The 26433-nt window shown below is 42.2% G+C and overlaps 1 protein-coding gene across 1 annotated transcript in view; it reads right to left on the bottom strand.

Moving 5' to 3' along the window:
* The window catches only part of nrg3b (neuregulin 3b), a 173562-nt gene extending 151898 nt beyond the window's left edge, over positions 1 to 21664 (bottom strand). The window contains exon 1 of the mRNA XM_070852349.1: positions 20824 to 21664. Coding sequence (XP_070708450.1) covers positions 20824 to 21664 — 841 coding nt within the window. The remainder of the gene's footprint in view (positions 1 to 20823) is intronic.
* Positions 21665 to 26433: the final 4769 nt, after the last annotated feature.

Here is a 26433-nt window from a genome sequence, read left to right as displayed (position 1 = left end):
TCCAACATTACATCCCTTTTTTCCTGATGGGATTATCTGTGATCCTACACAGCCATTTGATGCCAAAATTGCACACAGACTTAAGTGACAGGCTGTGTCAGATTGCTCACATGACCCTCGGAGTTTAAGTATTAGTTCAAGTTCACTGCACCTTCCTGATTAGCTGTTTCATGATGAAGTCCATCATTCCTTCTCAACCATCTGCAAAGTGTTTGCTGTCGTCTGCTGGCATCACTGTCGCACTGACGTGAGCTGTGGTTCATCACGAACGGAGCTTTCTTTCATTGCTGTTATCTGTTGATCCTGAAAGTATTCTGACAAGCAGTCAGTCTCTGTTTGTATCAAATGTCTACATTTCCACGACTGAATGAATCAGATGTTTATTATTGTGTTACCTAAACAACTATGTTCAACTGAATGTAAGCTGGATCCAAAGTGCTGTTTCAAACTACAAAAAAGAAGAAAAAAAAAAGAAAACTCAATGAATCTAACCAATTCATAAATCACTGAAAAGAATTGCTATATAATATAATACTGGAGAAATCACAGTAAATGCTAATTAATACTGGTATCCTATTTGTTGTTGATGTCTCTAAGCTGCTGCCCTTTCCTGATTTGTTTTCAATGATTCTGACACTACACTGAGATGCGTGACAGCTAATTAGATTTGAGTATTCTGTCAACTGGTGGATGCACTTCATAGTGTAGCCAGCGGACAAAACATTAGCTTACATGTTATGTGACTATAATCTTTTGATTGTCAGGATGGGTTACTGTTGTACAGCACCTAAAATCCTCTCAGACGTGTCCACTTACAATTTTAGGCATACCTGATGTTCTTATCCAAAGTGACGTGAGTGCAACTCTGAAATGAGCTTAAATCCCTCAACACCAAAATTACAAGCAACTAATTAGTATGAAATACTGCCTGTGTTAAGCCCACAGTGCCACCACGTTGGATAAGAATGACAGAAAGGAAAGAGAAGGGGGCCTTGAAAACTCAATAAAAGCCACAGAGAGAAATAAAAGGGATTTTAGTGTGGGCAGAGGCAAGCATGGTTCAGTTGAAAAAAGGTGACAGGGAATTTGTTTATTGCTGTCAATAAATAGTTTTAAAGTGAATTAACTTTCAATTAAATCACAGAAATTAAAACTGCAATATCTATTGAAAGGAAGAATTCCAATTTAGTTTGATTGGAAAGTGAATTCAGCCTAACCTCTGGTATTGTCTCGTAGTAGTGGCTGTACTGAACTGTAACACACATATAATTTACCCCCGCTGAGTGGTATTACATACACAGGTATGTAAGTGCACACATACACAGCATTTCCCTTCTATTGAAGGATGCTTGTGGTGCTTGAAGGTCACATTCAATAATGAATTCAATGGAATAGTGACAATTACACACATAGACATGTTCACACAAACCTACACACACACAGCCACAAATGTGTATGTCCCTTGACTCCCTTCACTCCAGTGCAATGATGATTGGGTCTCTCCACTGGACTGACTCCACTCCTGCTCTGCCATTCCACTCAGCACAGTGAGAAATCACCTAGTCAGTCTAGGACTATTACAGAGTAATTGGCCTTTTAAAGAGGGGCTCCACCATGTGAGACAGTGTAACTGAGAATGATACTCTCGTTGCTCCATTCCCCATTTTGTCCCCCGTCTCTCTACCCTTGCATTTCTCTACATGTCTGGCTTCACCTCTTGCTCTCCCTCCTCTTTCCTGGCCAGCTGCTCTCAGTGTGTCTCTGCCTCTCAACATCGTGTTCCTGTTGCACCCTGTCTTCTACTGACTCTTGCTGACCTCTAAAAGCTCACTGCTGTAGCTGCCTGTGTTACCACTTTCAGCACTGGACAGCTCCTTGACTGAACAGACCAACTTTATTTTCAAGAGGAGAGCATGATAAGGCTGTGGAGCTGTAGCTCTGTTAGTAATGCTGCGACAGAGGGAAAAGCTATAGCAGTAGTATTAAGGATGAAATGGCCAACACCAAAAGACTACGCCAACACAACAACAAGACTATGAATAGCAGAAACAAGTAGAGATTCAAATAGTAGCATAAGAAGAATGGTGGCAAAAAGTAAAATCCATTATGACAACAACAACATCTGGCAAAAGGTGACATTGAAAAAGATCCTCCTCTAATGAGAGCTCTATAGATGTACAATATAACCATCAAACTAGAACCAATTTAGGATTAAATGATTGATGGCGGTTCAGACACGGTAATTTTCTTAAAATGTATCCCTTTGTGTCTGTGCTGCCCAAGATGAATCTTTTTCATTTTTCAAAATTTGATTCCTGTTTGCGTATTTGTTTTTCATTAGTGATATTGGAGTCTGACCTCCCAAGAAAAACGACGGCAACAGTCATTTTAGCAAGTGCCCCTAAACGACATATGTTTCATAAAACGGATTTACTTTTCAACAGTGATTCGTAACAATTTTGAACAAATTATCCTGCAAGTGGGGGCATCGGTTTATGTGTTGATGGTCAAAAGGGCAGTTACAAATGACAAACTGAGCCGGTTCATGTGGAGGAGTTGTTGTGATATTGTATTTCTTATGTACTTGTTAATACTTTTATGCTTTTTTTTGCCATTTTCCATCTATGCAATGTTCAACTAATTTGTGTTCCACAATTGCCTAAGGCTTTTTTTTCTTCATTTTGTCTATAAAATACCAAAAAAATATTGGAAAAAATATTGATTGTACAAAATATTTTGTATAATGCATATTTCCGTGTAAATATTGGAGAAACATTTTCAAATAGCTGATTCTGTTCTACCCAAAGATATTTAATTTACATTTTTATAAAATGGTGAACAAAAGCAACATGTGCTCAGCTGAGAACTGCAAAGAATATAAATGATTAACTGTTTAATAAAATAGTTGGTGATTAATTTTGTAACAAGTGAGTAATTCTTTTTTATTATCTAGAGTCACCTGAGTCAGGTTTGGATGTGGACACTTCCAGTGGCCACACTTAGGTGGGACTATTCCTTCAGGTACACACACACACATTTGAATCTGTTTGCCATCTGTGCACCTGACAAAGAACCAGTTTAGACATTTCTTCATGCAATTAAAAAAAGAATTAAGTATTAAATTATAGTCCAAGTTAACATTTTGATAAATTAGCCAGCTTAAGGTTACACAGGATTTTGTATGGGTATCTGTCTTGATGGATACATACAATAAACCTACAAAGCATAGGTCTGTATTGTAGGAAATACTGGCGATAAACATTAAAATTACCACCTCCACATTTAAAACACAATGAAAGACTATGAAGACAAAGTACCAGATAGCTGAATATCTACAGCGTCTAGCGTATGCTTACAAATCTGAACCCACTTTACAGATGCTCTCAGTCGTGAATCCAATTAAACAACTGGCAATTCAGTTTGCACCGTGCACCTTGTTTGTAGTCTCTGGTAAAAGTATGTTCATTACTTTTTTTATTGCTTTCACTGTCTCAATTATTGTGGCCAACATTTAATTATAGAAAACATCAGCAAACGAGTTCTGCTTTTGCATCACAGGTTAGCATATCTCTGTGCTTGAGTCTTTGGACGTGTGTTCACAGAAAATGAGAGGGATCAGGGAAGGAGCAAAAGTGATATGTGAAAGGAGAAGGAGAGAGAGAAGAAATAGGGGAAACAAGGGGGAGGGTATATGTCAAACACATCAGCACATTAGCACACTGTTTGGCTTGGAGAGAGTCGGGGGGCCTCTGGGGAGATGAATCGCAGAGGTGTGTGCGTGAGAGAAAGAGAAATGAGAGATTGAGGAGAGAGAAAACCTGCGTTTTTTATGCATGTATGAGAGAGTGTGTAATGAGAGTGTGAGCATGTGTCTTCCCGTGTGCCTCGGTGTGTGCACGTGTGTGCTTTTGCGCGTATGACATGTGCAGCTCTGGAGGCGAGGAGGAAGAGAGGGAGGAAGAGAACTTCATTCTTCGATGAACAGCCTCAGGCGCCGAGAGCGGAGATAGATGAGGAATGACATCTTAAATAGTATGCATCAACTGAACACCATGAGGAAAAACAAAAAAAGAACCTGCTGGCGCAAGCTGCTGCTTGAAAAAACTCAGGCACCTGTAAGATCTCCCTTTGGAGGTTTGCTAGGCCATGAGGGGACAGTACCTGGGAGGAAACCCAGGGTCTGGCCCAAGGTGCACTGCAGGGAATACAATTCTCTGCAGGACCAGGGGTTACACAGCACCCCAGGTACTCGCTGGGAGAACTGCATGTCTGTGCTGCTCTGGTAGCCATGTTGCCACTTTGACCCTGACCTGCCCATGTAGTAGGGTAATGGACGGCTATTAAATGGGAGTTACATTGAGACTTCGCTTCAAATTGAGCGACCTGGGTTCCAACCCATGTCAGCAAGCATCTACTCTGCTAATATGTTCTTTTGCAATAGTTCAACATGGATTACTCAGGAACAGTATCAAACCAAGCCTGTAGGAGCAGAGCTCAGATCTGCAGTGATTCTAGCATTATTTTAGAATTACAGTTTGTACCATTTGTACTATTATATCAGTACAGAAAAATCTGCAACGCATGATTTACATTCAGTGCCAGCATTCAGTGTCAGCGAAGGACATAGTGTGTTGTTAATGTTTGGAAGCAGATGGTATCTGACTTTTGTGCTGGAGATTTCATATGGAAGTTTGCTTCTGGTCAGACCTGCAATTAATATTCACAAGTCACCATTTTCTGACCTTTCATTCTGTAGCTTAATCGATTATGACCATAATGGTTAGTTGTAGCCCTATTTTCCATAATTACTATCTAACAGTATCCATACTGTAGCTGCCGTGCCCAAATATTGTAGGAAGAAAGTCATCGATGTTACTGTTAGACGTAATCAGTGGATGCTGCCCACACTGACTCTGCTGACAGAGAAGGCCACCAATGCATGTTACTTTGGGTTCAAAAATATTGAAGCCTGAAGACCCTTTAGTTTTAACATGCATCCATGCATCAATCTTTGGTTTTTGGTGTCTGTTTTGGGCATTAAAAAATGGTACATCTATAAACATTACTTTCATTAAATAAGGCAATAAGATGCAATAGATTTTTCCAGTCACTCTCTGAAAGCTTGGTGCATAGTCCATGAGTCCCAAAGGAGAAGCCTTATGATACACCCTGTTAGCCTGCGTTCATGAGGCTCCTTTGTGTGGCCAGGTCAAACACATGTGTGGAGGGTTTGTCTGTTCTAATCTTCTTAGGGCTGGATTTTCTTGCCAGCATACATAGTGGGAACCTATGCATGTTGTAATACGTGATGTATTGAAGCTCTACTCTTAAGCCAGGATAGAAGCCACAGGGCCAGATGAAAAATGTGATCACAATGGATTTTTCTAAAGCTTGAAGACAGTGGCTGCCTGACCTATAAAGCGACGCTGGGTGTGGTGTCTCTCAAATAGGTTTTCATGGCAGAGACATAAGTGGAGAGAACTACAGTATATCTCATCTAAGAGATATAGATGTAACATGTTACCAAAGATTGACAGCGAGGGTTGGCTGCAAGGTCAAGAGCTTTGAGTGCAAGTGTTCGGGCAGACAGACAGACGAGGCACCCCAACACACACACACAAAAAAAAGAAAAAAACACACTCCATCATTCATTGTCTCTTGCTGATTTACCACTTTCTGTCACAATGACTAGACAGCAAAGCTTTGGACAGGGATGTCTACCCCTCAGCAAAACACATGCATGCTTCTAACCAGAGAGGAAGACATAAGGAAAGAGCAGGAGAGAGCAAACGAAATTCAGGCCCCCTTCTCTGAGCCAGAGAGAGAGAGAGAGAGAGAGAGGGAGAGGGAGAGGGAGAGGGAGAGAGAGAGAGAGAGAGAGAGAGAGAGAGAGAGAGAGAGAGAGAGAGAGAGAGAGAGGGAGAGAGGACAGAGCAAGAGAGCAGTAATACGTTTTCATCTGAAATATTAAAGCCTCTGCATTAATCTGTCTTCCCTCTCCCTGGGGTGCTGGTGAAGGCTCTCGCTGTCCTAGAGTTCCTTGGAAAAGGACAGACGCTGGCTACCTCACCTCCTCCTTCTCTGCAGGCCAGCACCGGCTCTCAACCTCTCCTCTCATAATGGCCATTTAAGTGTTTGTGTGGGAGTGGGCTGTGTGCTGTGGTTTTCTGAAATGGCCTCTACAGGCCATAAGCACTGTCCGGTCAAATTTTAAACAGAGGAAATAGCTTATTTTTTCTATATTTTTTCATATTTTTCCACGTTTACGACTTAAGAGTTAAGCAATCAATAGTCAATTAATCAATTAGCTGACCAAAGCACTATTAACGGACAATTATTTAGATGATTGATTTATGTATAGTTATTTATGAAGTAATCATTTGCTGGTTCCAGCCTCTAGATGTGATGATTTACTAATTTGAACTGTTTGAATTATTTAGAGCTGAAATGATTGGTCAATTAATTGGTTTGTTGGTCGCTGAAAAATAGCAAAACTAGTGAATTGCTGCACATTTCCTGGTTTCAGGCCCTCCAGTGTGGCAATGCAGCTTTTGCTTGTCATACATCATAGCAAACTAAATGCCTTTTGGTTTTGGACATTTAAAAATGTCACCTTGGGCTTTTGGAAGTTGTGACAGGCATTTTTAACTATTTTTTGACACTTCATGACTGATTCATTGAAAAGAACTGAAGCCAGATTAATCAGTAATGAAAAGACATGCTAGTTGCAGCTCTTCTATATGTAATATATTTGTGTTTTGGACCTCATCTTGGAAAATGTAATGGTCAATTTTATTATTTTATAAAATTAAACAATGAATTAACTATTCAAGAAAATGTTAATCTAAAAAAATGTGTTAGTTATACTCCTAGTTAAGTAGCTACGTAGGTAAGTACAGTTTCCAAGTTGACACAACAAAGTTGTAATAGTATTTTAAACCTTTAATGGACGCAGACGCCCAAATGAAGTGGTCAATTTATAACATTTTTAATTACAGACTCCACAAAATAGCAGCTCCTAATAAGCACTCACTCAGTGGCATGTTTGGGTCCATCAAAGCCTTCAAGCTTTTAAAACCTACTCTAAATGTTCTGCTGGCACCTCATGAAGGTGGTGGCACCCATCTAGCTTTTATCTAGGCCACCAGATCCACAGCTGGACCCATCTGGCCATGCTATCTCCGCTCTCTGTCTCTGCACACACACACATGCACGTGTGGGCACACATGACATCCATCATGTACACACACACACCAGCTGTTGTGGATTACCAAAGAACAAGTGCAGGTCTATTTTCTGACTTGTGCCCAGTGTTAGATGGCCTTGCCCTGGATCTGACCCAAACGCACGGGGCTTGCTTATCATTATATACTATAATACATGCATGCTTTAGATGTACACTTGTTAGTACAAATGGAAAGAAAATGCTCTTAAAATGAATTGTGATGAATGACAGGTGAACTTTTATGCGTCATAAAACCCACAGGCTTTAGCAGTAAGTTAAATACAAAAAGCATATCATGATTGTGTTGAGGCATGCGCTGTTTGTGGTCCAAAATCCGACATATTAAAACTCTCCCAAACCCTTTGCCAAGGAGGAAGCCATAAATAATGCCCGGTGCTTTTTTTTTTTTTTTATGTGATCAAGCATTGATGTGGCCACTCAGAGAAATGTGGGTTGTTTTAATCAAGATGGTTTCCACTTCTGAGAAAACAGGAAATCCGTCTGCCCTCACCTTCATCTATTTCAACTCCCCTCCATACATTGATCTTACACACTGACCCTCCAATCTTCCCACTACCCGATCTCAGCTTAATCTTCATTATTCTCTGTAATGCCACCGACTCTTTCTGGCAAGAGAGTCAGCCTCCTCTTTTCTAACCCTCCCAACCCCCGCCAGTCCAATACCCAACACATACACACTGCACAAATTCAGAGACAATGCAGTCTTTTTGCAAAACAGACAGGTTTAGGAGTCACAACATGCAAAATAGTCACTTGGGTACCCAGCTGAGACGTTAAAGCTTGAGTTAATTTGAAGGGGAGAGGCTGAAACTGACGGACTGAGGCAACCCCACCAATTGCTTTCCTACAACAGCAATAAAATATTCCGTCATATCCCCGAAGCATCCCTGACTCCAGCTGGGATCAAAGAATATACTTTATGACTTAGAGAGGAGTGCATATTAGTGCCTACAACAGCAGTGTCTCACTTGCACCGATACCTTCATTCCATTCCATTAATAGTCTTCATGGAAAATACATAATTGGGTTTGGTGTTTCCATTTCCTCAGTGAGTATAGATACATAATGGCAGAAGGCACACTGGAGCATATAGTGTTCTTTTGTGAAATTATCATGCATGAGAATTTATGCTGTCGGTTTTTGTCGGTTACTAGACAAAAACTCAACTCCAGTCTGTTAACAGCTAACAGTAGTAGTAGAGAAGTATGGTACTGCAGGATACAGAATAACTTTATCATAGTTTGTAAACAATGCCCAATATGCATTACTTTACCTCATACTCACTATTCAAAAGATTAAAATAGATCACCACATCTTGCTCTGGTTGTATTCCTTTCAGGCTGTCTGTGACAGGTGTTTTATAGGGAGGAGCGCTGTTGTTGTGGATGTCCTATCAATGATTCAATGCAGCACATCAGATGGAAGGGAGAGACAGAGAGAAAGATGTCTCTGCCTGGATGTTCAGGGGGAACTTTCAATATATAATTCACTGAGTTGTCTGACGGGTTGGGTGTTAATGTGATGGATGGATTTCAGTCTGGTGAAGATTCAGTGTTCTAAAACCTTGGATCTTAGGCCACTTTGAGTATGAACTACGCTGCCAAGTGTCCTTCTATGATGGTTACTACTGAGGAACTGCAATGCTACACACATGCGAGCGCGCGCACACACACACTAAAGAGGTATGTCACACTCACACACTTTTACACAACGATAATAAGCAACTGGCTCCTTCATTTAACTTAGCAGCACAGCAGGCTGTCTACAGTAGGTCTCCACTTACACCTGCGCAATCAACTTGCCATGAGTAATCATACATCAGTGAGTGTCATGTGTTATAAAATCATCTGAGATGCTTAAATCCAAGGCTAAAATAATATCTAATACTTGCATGCATGACGCCTGATGAATGTGTTTACTCCCCCATGATTCCACCAGTGAACTTACAATAACAGCTGTATTGGCTCCACTGAGTAAACGCTGCTCCAATGCAGCCTTCCAGCTTCAACCACACATTTGCAATTATGTTTACTCAATCAGAAAAGGACACTTGATGTTGTTGAAATGCAATAAAAGTCATTTCTGTCCACCATCTTTACACAGTGTTTGTACGTTTGTTTAATCGGCAAGCTCGGGCAACAAATCCATAGAACAGAGCCATGTAAGATGGCAGATTAGGGGAATATGAAACACACTCTGGAGTGAGCGCTAGGCAAAGGCTTTTGTCTTGTTATCTTCGGGAGTGAGTTGACATTATCCCCATGGATAAGGTTTTACCATGCATGGATTACCGCATGAGACAAGCTGTGCGCGCCCCCAGGAAAATAACATGAGAGGACCTCAGTCGATCCCTGTCTCCATCTCCCTCTCCACTCAGGCTCCCTCCTCTCACTATTCATCAATGCCATGATCAGCACACCTGGGGCTTCTGACATGGTGTTTGAAAATAATGGCATCTGCTGTAATTTCAAAAGGGGCATTAGGCCATCTTTCAGTTTATATTGAACAATCAAGCACACAAATACTTTCAAAACCCAGACAAGATTACTTACTCTTTGAAGCCAGGTTAAATCTATAGTCCTACATAGATGTTTAATTAATACCTATACATTATATTTATAAATAATATCCTCATTAAAAAAAGACAATGTCACTTAAAGTGCTTTATAATATGAAAAACAAACAAGAAAAAAAGTAACATACTGAAACATCAGTAACATTAAAAAATGAATAGTTGAAAGCCAACCGACAGATGTCTTTTGAAGCTGTCTCACTGATGTTGCCTCTATAATATCATTGAGAATGGCATCCCACAGTTTGGAAGCCAAGTTAAAAAAAAAAAAAGCTGCATCTCCAGTTTTCTTTTTCTGCTTCTCAACATCAAACATATACACATCAAACTGACCGTGGACAATTGTAAAACCACACAGGATCTACAGCCACTTTATGTACAATCAAAAGTACTTTAAAGTTAGGTCCTAATGATAAGTGGAGTCAGAGTTCCTGGAAATATGCAGTAAAAATAGCTTATCACTCCACTTTAACTGGAATGGCTCTCTCTTTTTTAGTTTTGATCAGGTGTCGAGGATGTTAAGAATTATGCAGCCTCTGAATAGATTTTTCAGGTAGGCAGAGGAGCACGTAATCAAGGGAGCTTGCTTGATATAAAATGTGCTCCATGAAATGTATGTACAAACAAAAGTCTCAAAAAATAGTTCAGAAAGACTTCCAACAGAACCACAACTGAAACGTTATTAGAGACGGTATTACAGTAAAGTATTGATATGGTTTCTTTCTTATAAAAGGAATGTCTGAAATGGGAAAGAATTACTTTGGACCTCACTCTCTAGGATAGATTTTAACAACTCCAATTTTGAAAGCATCTGGAAAAATTGCACCGGGGATTCGTTTAAAATTTTCAGGACATTATCTGAGACATTAAAGTCAAGCTTAAAAAAATCTAATGCACATAGGGGATTTACTTTAAGTTGAGAGAAGAAAAGATTCTGAAGTAGGAAACAAATGTCTCTTGAAGGAGTGAGTCCAGAGAACTGTCATGTCACTTGGAAAAAAAAAACACCACGAACGTGTTAGAGCTGGAACTTTTATTATTAGAACACTAGCTAATTCTTTCACGTGTGCATATTGCCATTATGTAATGTCTTACAAAATAACAGATGAATTGGATAACCTATTTGCAATCCCATTTGGTATCTACAATAAGGTGCAAAAATATGTGAATTGAAATGATTATGTAAGGTACTAAGTTGTCATGGAAAGAAATGACTGAGCATGTTACACCGATGCAGTATAAAAGGGAGAACTGAGGAACTTGAAAGGCTTCAGTGCAAAAGCATCACAATCGATAATAATAATGAAATAGTCTGCGTTCCTTGTCATCATTTCCTTGGGAATTCTTTGCAGGAAGTGGTGGCAGCAGCTAATATGCAATGACGAATGATACTCTTATCTCTTCCGGTACACTCGTGAGATAAGAGCTCTCATTGGCCGGTGTTCATATTGTCTGGGATGTGAGGTGAATGAAGGAAGCCCATAAAGAATGAGAGCAAAGAGAGAGGCAGGAGGCTGCCTTAAAATAGAGGACAGGAGGATGGGAGTAAAAAAGGAGAAACTAAGTATAGAAGCATGAATGATAGTGGGAGGGAGGCAAGAGAGAGAGAGGTGACCTCCATCTCCACCTCCACCTCTACACGTCACAACAAGCCTCTCCATCTCAACCAGGGCACCATGGCACATTTCCCGTCACTGGGGGTGGCAGCAGGCCACACATTGCAGTGAATCAATCCGACTGCTGCAACCTCCGCAATCCACACTTTCCTGCAGGCTCGTCATGTATCCAGATGCTATGTGTGAAGCAGGGCTAGTGAGAAATCATGTTCCACATGCCGCGCATACCTCAGTTTGAAGTCGTGACTATACACACTATACGGTTTAAATAGAGATGTCTGGAGGAACTGATGCAACACTGCCTCGATTACACTTTACAACTGGACGCTTATTTTCAGTCCAACAAGATAAGTGCAAGTTTGAAATGAACAATGTGGCTCTATTGCTCTGCTAAATGAATTATAGCTTGAGCATCTATTAAAAACTGAAATGTAATTTTACTCAAAAACATCATATATCATGTATGTCTTAAAATCTTACACAGTGTTCTCCTTTTATAACCCCTCACACAGCTTTTAAAATTTTGCTTTAAAGGATATGTGGTCCATAAATGTGTTTTTATAATGCTTAACAAAGGCTTTATGTAGCCACCATAGCTATAATCCCTCCAAAATCGGACCATATATCCAGCTGAATGGGGAGGAACTCAACTACAGTGCCGTGTGTGATTTAGGTATTATGGAGCTGCTGTTGGAACTCGTGGTGCCTTGGAAAAACAATAAAAAATTAGATTCACGGCATACCACCAAGACCTGTTTCAAAGCCACAAAACCCACCCCCATCCCCATCCCCCCCACCCCTCAACCTCGAGCTCTCATCCACTTCCTTTACGCGTTATTCGTTTGCAAATTGATAACGGAACCAGAGACCCCGCAGGGTCCGTAATTCAATATTGGGATCTAACAGTCTCAGATCAGATATGATGGACTGTAATCCTCTCTTTGCTGCCACAGCCACGAGCACTACTATATATCTCACTGCCCCTTGAGCTATAAGCAAGTCAGTGTGTTCTCTGTGCATGAATGAGTGAATGAGTGAATCAATGAATGAGTGAATGAATGAATGAATGAATGAGTGAATGAATGACTTGGGTTTTGTGGGTTAGAAGCAGGCTGATACTAAGTAGCAATTCCTAAGGTGCAAAAATGACTGTGGCAAACTTGTGGGTAAGTAGGCATGACAGCATGTGATTAAAATGAGTGAATTAGTGAGTACTCCCCCAGCACACGCACACATCACCACCACCACTAAACCCAGTCTTTAAAATTGTTCTCTGCTCTCCATTTCTTCCCATTTGAAAAGATATAAAGCGAGGGAGTCATGTTCAGAGACAATAATGATCCCACTGTTTACTTTCAATTAGGATTATTTCTGTCCTTAGGCTACGAACACCTTTATTTCTCTGTGGAAACATTAGTAACCATTAACTCTGTGGGGAGGTGGGGGCCTCTTGCTGCATTTATTAAAGAAGATGAGGAAAACGAAGCTGAATATGAGTCCAGAGTTTTGCTGTTTTGTGTCCAGAGATTTCTAATATTATGAAAAGTCCCTCATGACTACTGGTGCCTTTGCCTGTAGAGGCCAACTACTGTACAGTAAAATCCCATACCGTGTTTCTGCCATTAGATGCTGAGTATGGGACATCTCAAGCACTTTATAAAAGGGAAGCTTCATTAATTATTCACACTTTTGGAAACACACATTCCACATGTTTCTCTTCCCATATATTAATATTTCAGCCCCTACCCCACCTACCTCTTCTTCCCTCTGCCACCTCCCGGTGGACATTTTGTCTACATAAATCACACAGTGACATTAAGAAGCCCTAAGATGGCCTCAGTCAGTACTTCCAGAAGGCAAGCTTCTCCCAGACCAATCTATGAGTCCCCTGACTGCTGCATGAGAGTCAGATGGCACTAAAAGCATCAGATAATCTTCTCATGATATCTATTTCAGCAGCAACATAACATTCTACTGGTTTGCCTGCATATGCATGCAGTACATCATGGAACTGGCTGGATAATTAATCATTTAAGACTAAAGGGGAATTCAGAATAAAAGAATTCCGTTGTTTGATCGTGCCTGTATGGCACAATGAACACTGAAGAGCTACAAGAAACAGGCAGAGTTGGCAACTTTTATCCCCAAGCAAAAGTCCCCTCTGGAAGCACTTGGTCCCACGCATTTTAGCACCCCCAACTAGCTCTGTACGCTCTAGGTTATCAAAGGTTAAGGCTAGGGTTACGACCATGGCTGTGATTAGGGTCTGCCAACTTAACTGAAGGACGCAGGATATGTACACAGCCTGGGAGGAAGTGTTGTCTTAGAGGCTCAACTCAAGGATCAAATGTCCCTTGTGTGAGGGAGGATGACATGCAAGAAGTGGTTATTCACTGAACCACTAAGCCAACAGGACACATTTTAGGTACTAGTTTCACCTTTATATATCCAAACCATTAGTATATTACTCATGTTTACCTGTCAGTGCATACTTGTTTCTCTCTAGCATGCCCTCAGATTGCCAATACTCAAATCACTAAAATCAAATTTCTTGTTTTTTTTCCACCAAAACCTACATTTTACTATCATGTGAGACAAATTTAAACAATTGTCACACATGAGAGAGGGTGGAACCAGACTGATTGGCAGTTGACAAATGATCAATTAAGAAAATAATTGCAGATTTATTTCACGTTAAATGATTAATCAATTCAAATATACAATGGCTATTTACTTTTACCTAAAGACAGTGTGATATATATGCTTTCTATATCATCTGTATGTCCAAATAGCACAGTATTCCATATACACGACACATCCACTGTAGGGTGCTATAAAATGTATGTATAATGTATAATAGCACATAATACAGCGATAACCTCCACAGATTTACATATCCTCCTGATTCAGTGCTATATAGGATACATCATGTAGATTGCAGTGACAGGATTTAAGTGAAATACTTGAAAATTCAAATATGGATAATACCTTGAGGGCAATCTGCATAAAAATGAGAGAGATAACAATTGAGCAGGTAGAATGGTGGTCTGAGATATGTAAAATGTCTGGCTAAGGCTCATTCATTCAACTGTGATGAGAATATGCCTTTACCTTGAAGCTGGATCCTTACTTCTGGAGCATGCTCTCATGGTTTTTGACAGTCTTTGCCCTAAATAAATTCTTTTTTTTTCGCTTTTGTATCCAACATACCCTATTTCTGTCCTTGTGCTCTCTCTCTCTCTCTCCCCCTCCTTCTCCCTCTATCTCAGCCCTCCTTACTCGGGGCTCTCTCCCTCCTTCTTCCTTATTGATTATGTGAGGTTCAGTGGGCAGAGCACGGCACTAGCAATGGAAAGGGCATGGGATCAATTCCCACAAAATTTCAAGCATTCGCTGGGCTGTCACTCCCGGATAATTTGTCTGCAGGCTTACCCCTCTGAATACACTGATGTATTCTGCTTTTGTAATTGGTGCCCATCAGTGTCAAGTGTCTCTGCAAGCTAGATGTTCAGGGCAACAGTGCAGAATGCTGCACCGTTTCATTAATTTGCATATGTAAAATACAGTGTCTAATGAATCTCAACTATATCAATATTATAAGGATGGTTAATGTTTGTGTTTTTAAGAAATCTATCTGATCAATGGGGAGAAGAACAAAAGCTCTTTATTTTACGATTGCATGTATGCATTTCTGGCACAATAGAAATGCTAATGGGAGCCAGCTCAGAGTGTCAGAAGAATTACATGTGCGGTAGCATGTCTGAAGGCATAGTTTTGCTAATGTGTCTTCCAGCAATACTAATATGAATAATTTCTACTTCTGGTATCGTAACATTCATGCAAGCACTTTATGAAAGCTGAAATAACTCCCTGCTCATTTTAAATAATTAAGCTTCTTTAAACTGCTTAAATGAGAATTTAATGTACATAGGCCACCGTAGGCAGACAATTGCAGTCGTGTCAGACAGGTCTTTCCTAAAAGCAAAATCGTATTCATTGAGGCTGACAGACCCTAGTACCAGCTCCACTGCTGCCACGAAGGCAAAAAATACATTTTTGAAAGTATTACTCAATATGCTGACATCAAATTGCACCATCAAGCTCCTCTTCTGAGGCTTGCAACAAGGCTGTGTGGCTGCAGATTTGCAAGTCACATGCTGAGACCAAGAAACAGTTTGGGTTCAAAAGTTTCTTAATAACTCTGCCCCTAAAATGATAGATGCTGAGGCATAAGAGCTTGCTTTCCAGCTAGGAAGATATTTGTAAAATCAGTGCAGCTGCACTCGCACACTGTGCAGAGGCAGCCCTACTTGGGCCAGCCTCACCGAACAGGCAGAGCGTGTCTCAGGAGAGACAGAGGGGCCTCAGAGGCAGCCTGGCAAATCTGAGCCTGACCTCCCTGGAGAGTGAGAGAGAGGCAAACTGGATTTATATCTTTGTTTTTAATCCCCCTTACACGCTCCACTGGTCCTACAGTAGTACTTTGTGCAGGCTTTATGTATAGTCGGGAAAAACAAAAAAACAAAAAAAAAAACACAAGGGCATGTGTGTCAGGAAAAACATCCATTTTTTCAGTGACATCACAGAAAAGGATAGTTTGTAGTTTGTGCTCTCCTGTGTTTTCCTACCTGAAAATGGCACAATAAATGACTGGTTTTTGACTTCATAACTGTATGATGCTAACCTGTTATTTAGACTGAAATGCCATTCTGTTACCACCCCAGTATTTAGTTTGACACCAGCCTTGGCTTGTTCCACTGTTCTCTGGCTATGTTTTTGCCCTAGCCAACCACTGTAAGTGAAGTATCCATCTGCTTGATGTCATTTTCAGGTGACACAGAATCTGCATTAGTGGTGGCTAACAGAAGTAAGCTTAAAACATGCTGACTGAAGAATTTAAGCTATATTAAACTCAAGGATTCTGTTTCCTGCAGACCCCCCCAAAAAAAACCTTATACAAGTGGTTCCAAGGTGTAGGACTAACTATAAGCACTGAATCTTTCTTCAGTGCCAAAGCAGCCGACTGATGAGTTAAACCCACGGGGAGAACAGCCGTAACACTTTTTCATCTTTTTTTTTTTTTCTAAATGCCTTCAGTGCACAGCTGTTCTGATTTAATAGCTGTTGTTTCCGTCAACTGATTTACAGAAGCCTTGAAAGCTGCGTCTGGCTCGCTCACAGATGACATTCCCAAAATGAGCCCCACCTATAAAGGCACTGACTGACTCGTTGTTTCCCCAACTGGGGAAACAGCCATTGATTCAACTGGAGAGCAACACCAGACCTTTGAATCGCTTGACAAAAATTTAAATGTGGCTGGCAGTTCACAAGTCTGGAATCAGGCTAGTGAAATGTGCGTGGAATTACAACCACACTTCACTGTGGAAGAGTTCCTACAACTGAGAAGAGAGTGGAATTGGGCCCTGAGCCAATACAGCGTCCATGGTTTCCCAACAGGCATTCATTGTGCACTACTCCATTTGCCAGTTCTTTCCCCACTTCTGAGCCAGTGGGGCTTGTATGCAGATAGCCTAGTCGGATGCATAATAGCATCAGATACAAAAAAAAAAAAAAAAAAACACATGATAGATTCATGAGTATGGGCACACACATGCTACATGCTTGTCTTTGTGTTCACAACCGTGCCACTTTTTCTGTGTCTGCCCAAATGCTTCTGAGAGCGAGCTGAGGAGCTAACGTATAAAGGGAGATGCAAAGCACAAAAGCAAAGCAAAAATAGATGGAGGAATACAATGACAGAGAGAGGGCAGGATAACCACGGGGAAAGAGGGAGGGTGAGGAGGAAAGAGGAGAAAGAAAGACAAAAGGAGTAGGTAAAATGTGTCACTATCCCCAATGGACAGAGCTTGTCTTTCTTCCAGGATGCACAGATTCATTTAGATCTTTACTGAACAGCAGGAGGAATAGCAATGAGTAGAGTGGGGGAAAAAAAATATCACATAAATGTCTCTTATATGCGGACCAGATTATCTGAAACCCGAGACTGTGCAGTATGACATACATTAGCAGACAACTTAGAATGAAATATGAGATCACTTGACTGTGAGTAAAGAAAAATGCACCTGAAGCCATGTTTTACAGACTGTTTCATCATCAGCTGAGACATTTTCTGTGTATCATTACACTTAAAATACGCTGCATTGCACAACTTTACATACTATTACAGTAAGCTTTATACAGCCAAGCTTTAAAAGAGGTTGCAATCCCAAAACTCCAGAGTTTTTTTTTTCACAACAGGCTGAGTTGGTGTTGTGCATATAATATAGCACATAAATGCTGTACAAAATGGTTATGTGAATAGAGATAAACAGAGTAGTGGTTGTGTGAATAAAAGTAACATCCAGTGAAGAAAATGCTTCAATATTTAACCCGTAATAACAGACTCAATGCCAGCGACGGGGTCTAATAACATAGCAACAAGAAGCCATTTAGCACAAAGCATAAGCTTGACTTCACAAAATGAAACCGTGAATACTAACTATTCAGTTCTAGCCATAAGCCCAAAATGTTATTGTTGTTTGACTTGACTCACTGTAAATTCACGTCATTCACCAACACTGAGAGTGACGGCATGACAGTTTATGAACATATATAAACTAATGGATTTACAGCTTTGGTTTCTAACAAAAGGAGAAACACGTCAACCCATGTTTCTTCTGTGGTATCACAAATCTGTCTTCAAATGGAAAATTAAATGGCAAGTCTGCGATCCTGAGCACCCTTGATTTTGCCACAAGGAGAGACCTCAATAAAACATCATCTTACTGAGATGTCAAGTGAAAGAGCCGCATCCTGTCATATCACTGCATCACTGTGCCTTAGATATTTAAAATATCATGATGCAGCATGATCACAGGATATACACAGTATCTCTAAGGGAGTTATCCCCCCACTAGACACAAAACAAAATGGGAAGTTCTATTTTACAAAAATATCAATGTCTAAATTTTTAATTGCTGTTTGTGATCAGCATCTTGTGATCATCTATCGTTAACAACAGCTGTAGGACTGCGCTAACTTTCTTTTGAGTCACCAAACTGTTAAAATGCCATCATTCATTGCTTTGAAGACATTAACGGTCTTCAAAAAAAAATAGCAAAAAGGTGTAAAATCACAGGATTTATTTCTGCAAAGCAAGGTTTTGATAAATTACATTGACATCATCAAGTATTATCAATGGTTACCATAGAGCTTTAATAATGCTTGCTGCCATGGTGATGTTTTAGGCTGATGAAAGGGACTCAGAGTTTGCCACTTCCATTCATTTTTCTGTATTCAGTGGTCAAGGGATTTGCATTCTTTAAGACCGCAGCTATTACTAAAATGTTGGCAATAATTTGTCCCCATTGATTTTAAAACTAACACAGAATGTGGCTTGTGTATGCGAAAGCTTTCATTAACTGAGAGCTGCTGCTTTACGAAGTACGCTTTAGCTCTTGAAGGCAGTGGCCTTTTATAGTGTACAGTACAAACAGATGTGGCCTGATGTTCACACAAGGGGGCTGCACGGTTTGGCAGCTTTCAGTTGCTTGGCAGCTCTTTGTCAAGTGACGTAACTGACTGTGGAGCTTTGGATTATGCTGCAAAAGGAGTCTATGGGCATTTTTATACTTTTGTCTCCACTGGAATCCATTGTTGCTGGGTCAATTCAAGCTGAACACAGCCAATGTCCTCCCTCAACTGGGAGAACAGCAAAGTTATTTTTTGCAAAGCTGAGAACAGACTGCATGCGGTTTAATATCTGAACGCCAATGCTGAAAATATTTTTGCCCTGAGGTAAAGAAGAAGAAAGTCATGTCACTTGATAACTGTTCGTCTGTGAAATCGATGCCATTGACAGGTCCAAATGACAAATGAGAGGATACTATGTAGTCAACCGGAACTGCTGTCCAAACACATGAGCCATACCAGAAATGTGGAGAAATTAAGGTTTCAGTTTTCATATTCATGCCATTGCCCTCTAGTGCACTTTACTGAAGAAAAAAAAAAATATCAGGAAGAGAACTATTTCATAATTAACTCTGATGCAAATCCACTTAGCTTATAGTCTTAGCCTGACATGTTGATAACAAAGCCTGTTTGCCACTGGAATATGTGAATATGTAAGTAAATGTAGATGATCATGAACCAGAGTTTTAATATCAACTCTGCCAATTAAATTGCATATTACAGCAGAATTTGTGAGAAAATAGAGCGTCTACAGTTTGAGAAAAAAGAAAATCTACATAGTCAGTACTCATGATTACACTCACATCCTGCCCCACCCACGTCTCACCAAAATACCTTGTGGTGTTAAAAACATGCCCCTTGTGGAATGAGTAATCAGGAAGCTGTCCGACTTAACACAATGCTAAATATGCAAAATTCACTGCTCCCTTGCTTTATACCCTCAATATCCCTGAAGCCTTTCCCTCACTTAGCCCACTCCATCTGCCATCTCTCTTAACTCACAGCTCCCACTCTTCATTTTCCTGCTTTGTTGTGCTTCCTGCATTCTCTTCCTTCCCTCCCCATCCTCTCTAGCTTTCTGCTGCTTTTCTGTCTTTTTCCTCTCGTTTTTCATTTCCTATCTCGTCTACACCACTTGTCCTTTGCAACCTTATTCTCATCCCTAGATCCACCTATTTTCCCCGCTGAGGCTGCTCTTTCTCTCTCGCTCCCCCTCAGTATCTCCCTGCAGTGTTAAAGCAGTACCTGCGACACTCTGCTCCCAGTATCCTCTCATCTAAATGAGATGTGTGGCCTTGCTACATCTGATTCCTCTAGACAGGAGGTGAGAGCTAACCTTTCTCCCACTTCGACACCTTACCAGCTCCTGTTATTTGTTTTCATAACACAAATATGTTGTCCTTAGTCACAGCACACATCACAAAGCTTTAACATCCCAACTCTAGCAGACAAAACAAAATAAATTCTACTAGATGGAGCCCTGCCTTTAATGTTACTTAAACCACTGTGTGAAAAAAAAAAAACTCCTCCGGAGGTAAGATTCATATCGGATTAATGCACAAGTGAAAGATAAAGACGAGAGGGGTGAAAATACTGAGAATATCCCCTGATATCTGTCTGTGCTAATGAATATGATTAATGTTAAGCTGCTGGAGTATCCACTTTCCATGTGGATATAAAAGGAAATAATTTATATTCTGAGACCGTGAGTCATATCAAAGCATATCAGACAAAAGATTTTTTTTCACTGTTATTCTGCATGTGATAACACTAGAGTGTGGCTATCGTGACATACCGTTCTTACTGCCATAAAGGCCCAGTAAAGAGCTCTTGAAAAACACTCATCTGAAGTTCCACAGATAACCTTGAACAACTGCAGTCACTCATACAACTCCATAAACCCAAAAAAGTGAACTTACGTGTTCGGAAGCGGTGGTGTGGGCGTGTGGCGGGGCCCTTCCCTGAGCGCCCGTGGTTCCAGCGTGACGTGGGCTTGACGGGGGCTGCTGGCTGGGAGGCGGTCGGCTGCACCTTGGCGGTGGTCTTCACAGTAGCTGTGGTTGTGGTGGGAGCTGTAGTGGTGGTTGTAGCTGAAGTCTGTCCTGGCTTTGAGTTGGCGGCACCATTACGTCCATTACCAGAGCTTCCTTTTCTTACAGTGCTCCGAGGGGTGACCTCCTTACCACTGGGTGGTGGGGTGAGTCGGGTGGCGCGGGTGGTGGAGGTGGTAACCACAGTCCCACTAATGCGGGTGCCGACGCGGTTGTGAAGGTGTGGGGCGCGGTTGTTATCTCCGCTGGCAGTGCTGCCATTGGCTGAGTGGTTTGCTGGTGGCCCCAATCGAGTTCTTGGCGCTGGGGCGGTACCGTCCGCAGCCAGCGGCGTGGTCGTCGACACCATTGCCGTGGTAGAGGCAGCTGAAGTAGTGGTGGCGGTGGAAATGTCGGGCCCCTTGGGCATGGCACTGGGTTTGGAGAGAAATATAGGGTCTTGTCCAATGCTACCTTTAGGATCCACCAGGTCTGTGGGGACATAGTCTTGGACAGATCCCACCACAATCCATTTCAGCAACATGAGACTGAGTCCCAGTCCTACAAAGCCCATTACCAGGGGCACGGCACACAGCCAGGTCTGCTGGCGAGGCCACACAGCACAGGGGCCACAGCGGAGAGGGCCCGGGGCTCTGGGAGATGCCTGTTCAGCCCCTGGCTCCTCCAGCGTCATGGCTGCCAGAGTACTCGCACCAGATCGCTCACTCATCCTGCTGGAGCTTTTCGTCTCTTAGGGTGTTCAGGAGGTCAAACAGGTGGCCAAATGATACAAGGGCATATACGAGGAAGGGGATGTGGTGCAGAGGAAATGCTGGGCATCTTAAGTTATCACCCACACAATGCCTGGCTTATATATCTACATGCACAAACATAAAACAGGAACTAAAGCACAAGCACCCACAAGCAGGAGCAGACACAATGCTCACAGTCACGTACTACTAATTAAAAGCTGGCACAGCACTCAAATGCATACACAAGCGATATAACTTACACTCCCTCTGGCGGACAGCAAACCAAACACACACACACACACACACACACACACACACGCTCACACTCACGCACGCACGCATACACACACGCAAACACACGCACAAATATGCACAAGAACACACACACTTCCACACGAGCACACAGGTTATGGACAGGTGAGAGAGCCGAGCGGGAGGGCGCCCCGCTGTAGTTCAGCGCTAACGAAGCGATGATAAATCCCAGGATGCTTCACTCCCTTGTTAAAAAAGCCGACGTAAAAAAGAAGGGAGAAGGATATCGATCCGCTTCAGACTGGAGCTGTAAATCCATGCGCGTGTGTGCGTAGATCAACAACCCAGGCCACGGCAGCACCCTTCTCCTCTCTCAGTTGGATGAGTATCGGCTGCATGGGCTCCTTAAAATACAAGCCACCGATTGTTCCTGTATTCTCTTAGGTTTCATTTGAGTTTTTTTTTTTTGTTTTCTTCCACCTTTTAAACGTGCATCAGAGAGCTCCTTTTCTCTCTCGCAGGTGTCTTTGTCGGCCACTTCAAGTTTGCCTCTAATAGCCCTCAGCTCTCCATGCCCGGCCACCCTTTTGGTCGCTTCCAGCTGCCGGTAATCCAGTAGGGAGAGTCGGTGAAAGCAGCCGAAACTGAAGCGAGGCAGGGCAGAGGGGATCTGACGGGATCTGATGTGATCTGCCAGTGAGATGGGGTGGTGCTCGTGGTGGTGGTGATGTCCGGGGGTAGCGGGCTAAATCCAACTGATCCGGGTCCAATCCCTACCACCCCACTCTGATTTTCCCGAAGTGACAGCCGAGTGTCTCCAGAGCTGTCTGCCTGCAGTCCGTCTGTGATGATAGATCCGCTGTTGATGGGGAGGAGGATGAGGGGGGGTGGGGGGGCTCAAAAGAAGCCTCTACGATTCGTTTACCTTCGCTGCATTCCCACAGTGGTGCAAGCAGCAGAAAGGGAGATGGAGAGAAGAGAGGACGGAGGGAGGGAGTGAGGGAGGGGGCTGCTGCTCTGAAAAAATGATGCGGCGGCTGTTCTTGGAGGCTGCAGACTAGGGAGAGACAGAGAGGCAGAGAGAGGATGGAGGTAGGAGGAGGAGGAGGAGGAGGAGGAGGAGGTGTTGGTGGTGATGGGGGGGGGACCTGCTCAATCCACGGTGAGTGATGTGGGTTTCACGGCTCCTAACCCATCCGGCGCTCTCCTCCGGTTCACCGCCGTCCCCAATACTCCAAAGTGACGACTGGAGACTGGCCCATCTCTCCCCCTCCAGACTCTACGGGTGTGGGTGTCCGCCGCGCCCCTTATCAGCGAAAAGAGAAAAAGAAAGAAAGGAGAGATTCTGGTGGGTAGGAATAGGCAGGTAGTGGGAGAACAAGGGAGAGAGCATAGATGCGCGTTGGCTAAGCTCTGCAGCAGATGCAGATAGGAGGCAGAGGGAGGAGGCGGCAGCAACAGTAGCGCACACCGCACACACATACGGCGTGGAGAGGAGAGGAGAGGAGAGGAGAGGAGAGGCGCTGCCATAGACACACCCCAGGGAGCGGTGAGATGGAGGGAGGGAGGGAGGGGAGGAGGAGGAGGAGGAGGAAGAGGAGGGAGGCGCCACCCCGATGTCTTCCACTAGGCATACAAGAGCAAACAAACCAAACACCTGGCTCATAATTTATGGGCGAGTTAGAGCACTTCTCCAACTTGATACTTCCACGGGCAGTAGATGAATCCTTTATTTTACAGTTCACATGGGACAGTGCTACTTTAGGCACACAGCCAACTAGGTTTCATGGGCGGTGCGAGTTAGTGATAACAGACTATGAGCTGAAAAACACTCAAGGCATTTGGTTTCTATTTATAAAAAGCCTGTAATATACAGTTGCAACTGTGCATGGAAGTAAAGATGTAGGTATTTTCTACCTGTGGTCACTTTTTGCACAAACATTGTCATCATGAGAGACACTATTACAGTACAGTTACACTATTAAAGTATGATTTTGCAGTTGTCCTTGATTCATTTCCGCTGTTGTAATTCTATTACATTTGCTGAAGGTCTAATCAGGCATTTAGATGTCTCCAGAGCTCACAAGTGTCTCCAATTTTCTCCAGTGGCACTGAACGCAGCCTCTCTTGTTGCATGTAGAAAAAAGTCCCATAAATACAGAGATATGCTTTGGTTTCACATTCATTACCGCTTGAAGATAAGTAGGGTTGTGGCATTATTTAAGGCTGCCATCTGCTTCCCTAGAAAGGATTCACTCTTTGTGACAATGAAACTGGAGTAGGCGACAAGTTCAAGAAAATCATTTATCATTGGAAATGTGGGTGAATATATGCTGTAATGATAATCCTTGAAAATTGGTGTGTGTGCGTGTGTGTGTGAGAGGTGTGTGTGTGCCTTCTGTGGGGATAAAAGAAAGTAGGGGAGAGTGAGCAAGAAAGAGGGAGGTGAGATAGAGGAAGCAAAAAAAAAAAAAAAAAACAGGTAGGAGAGAGTAAAATGAGGAAACTGCTTTTTTCACACAACTTATATAAGCATCTGCAATACACACTTAAAGATCTAAAACCTTGCAATCACTCTAACAAAATCCCAAACATCATTCGTTACTGTCTAAACTGTTTACAGCTCATGGCAAAAAAAAAAAAAATTAGATCCATTTCAAACTCCTCACATTCCCCAAATGACTCTGAAATTATGTCATCGTGAATGCTGTGTTTTCACAATAACACTTTGCATCACCCTGAGGTTGGTTTTCTCAATTGATTTTCATAAATAAAAGAAAATGACTGACACAACTGCAGCACTGTGACATCTCCATGCTTATTCATGTTTCTGTATACATCACATCTTTCATTAGCAGCTTGCTAATGCGTATGATGAGTCTGACTGCATTGTTTACTGCTTTAGGAGTAGAGGTAATGTCCCGCTCTGAAGACGCCTTTGAACTTGACAGCCTGTCGACAGTCATTCCCCTCCCAGGAATCCACTGTGCTCTTTTTACCCCTTACAAGCATTTGAAGATTTTTAAGAAGAAGAAAAAAAAAAAATCTGAGGACTTCCAGCAGCAGAATTTATTCAAATGGCTGAAATATTGGTTTCAATTATGTAACACTTTGTTTTTTGAATAAAGAGTTGGGATGAAAAGTTTCCGTGAGAGTTGCTCCGGAGTATAAATGCTCCCCAAATAAAGAGCTGCAAAGGCTATGGAAATGTACACATTCAGATGGGGAAACATTTTAGCATATTGTTTGACGTTTTTGTTATATTATTCTTATTCAAGTTAATCCGCAATACAAAATAAATACCCTTGACTGTTAACCACCAAATTAAGCGTACATATACAGCAGTATTTGAAATTTAATTGCTAATGTGGACATTAAATTCAATTTTGCAAGTGGTTCTGGTGGGGCAGGTGATGAAGGCACCAAGCTACTGATATACTCTACAAAGACATATTCACCTAATAAGTTGGTGTGGTTTAAGTCCCCTTAATAATATGACTGGGCCAGGTTCTCCTAATGCCCTGTATGCCTGAGGGAGCCATTGAGGCCACTGCCGTTGATGATGTGCCAGTTAAAGTATTCCTTGTATCTCACTTATCCTGGTCCAGGGGGGATGTCACCAGAAGATATCTGGTCCATTCCCCTGAATGTCTCCTGGTCCCAGGATATTTATGGCTTTATGGACTGTTCGGTAGCTGCAGGAGTGTCCAGGAGGTCTCCAATGGTCTGCTCTCTACTTGAAGGCTGTCAGCTAGACAAGCGTGCCTCCAGAGCATTAAGAAGTGCTTGAGGTCTTCAGTAAGTAATGCATGAAACCTCGCCATCGGTATCCTTCCCTCTGACACCACTATCATCCAGTCTCTACCCTAAAGATTGCCAAAATTTAAGAGCATGTCAAAAAAGCTGCCAGCATGTGTTTGTTTTGCTCACCTGCTTCACTTTGTGGGCATGAACGATGGGAACATCCATCACTGTATTGATTATTAACCCTTCCAAAATATTAAAAATCAGTGTCTTCTCCCACTGCTGGTGTCTGCATTTGAGCATCCCCAGGGAGACACTATTTACCGAGACTGATCAGCCCAACTCCTCTGGAGGTGTAACCTTGTGCACATCCAGGGAGAGACACATCACTCCTGTTGTCACTGTGAATGCTTTTCTGCGGCATTGGCAAATGCCAAGGTTTGTATTTGTGTTCTTGGGTATCATCTGGGCATATTCCCAGTACAAGCTCAAGCAAGTTCAGCATCAGTACACTGCTCAAAAGACTTTGGACAACAACTATTCCTCAAGCCAAAGTGGTTGAAAGAATTTTATACTGCTGTGTCCTCTTCCTGTCATACATCCTCATGGCTTCCCGAATGTGTGTGTAGCCAGAAAAAGGTGAATGCAGTCTTGGAGTGGCCCAATCCAACTCTGTAAAACAGGATTAGTGCTTAATGGGGTTCGCCAATTTCCACCAGTGGTTCAGTGGAAAGCTTAGTACTATCGCTGC

Source organism: Pempheris klunzingeri, chromosome 20 (assembly GCF_042242105.1).
Source record: "Pempheris klunzingeri isolate RE-2024b chromosome 20, fPemKlu1.hap1, whole genome shotgun sequence".
Classification (NCBI taxonomy): Eukaryota; Metazoa; Chordata; class Actinopteri; order Acropomatiformes; family Pempheridae; genus Pempheris; species Pempheris klunzingeri.
This window is presented reverse-complemented; position numbering and strand designations above follow the sequence as displayed.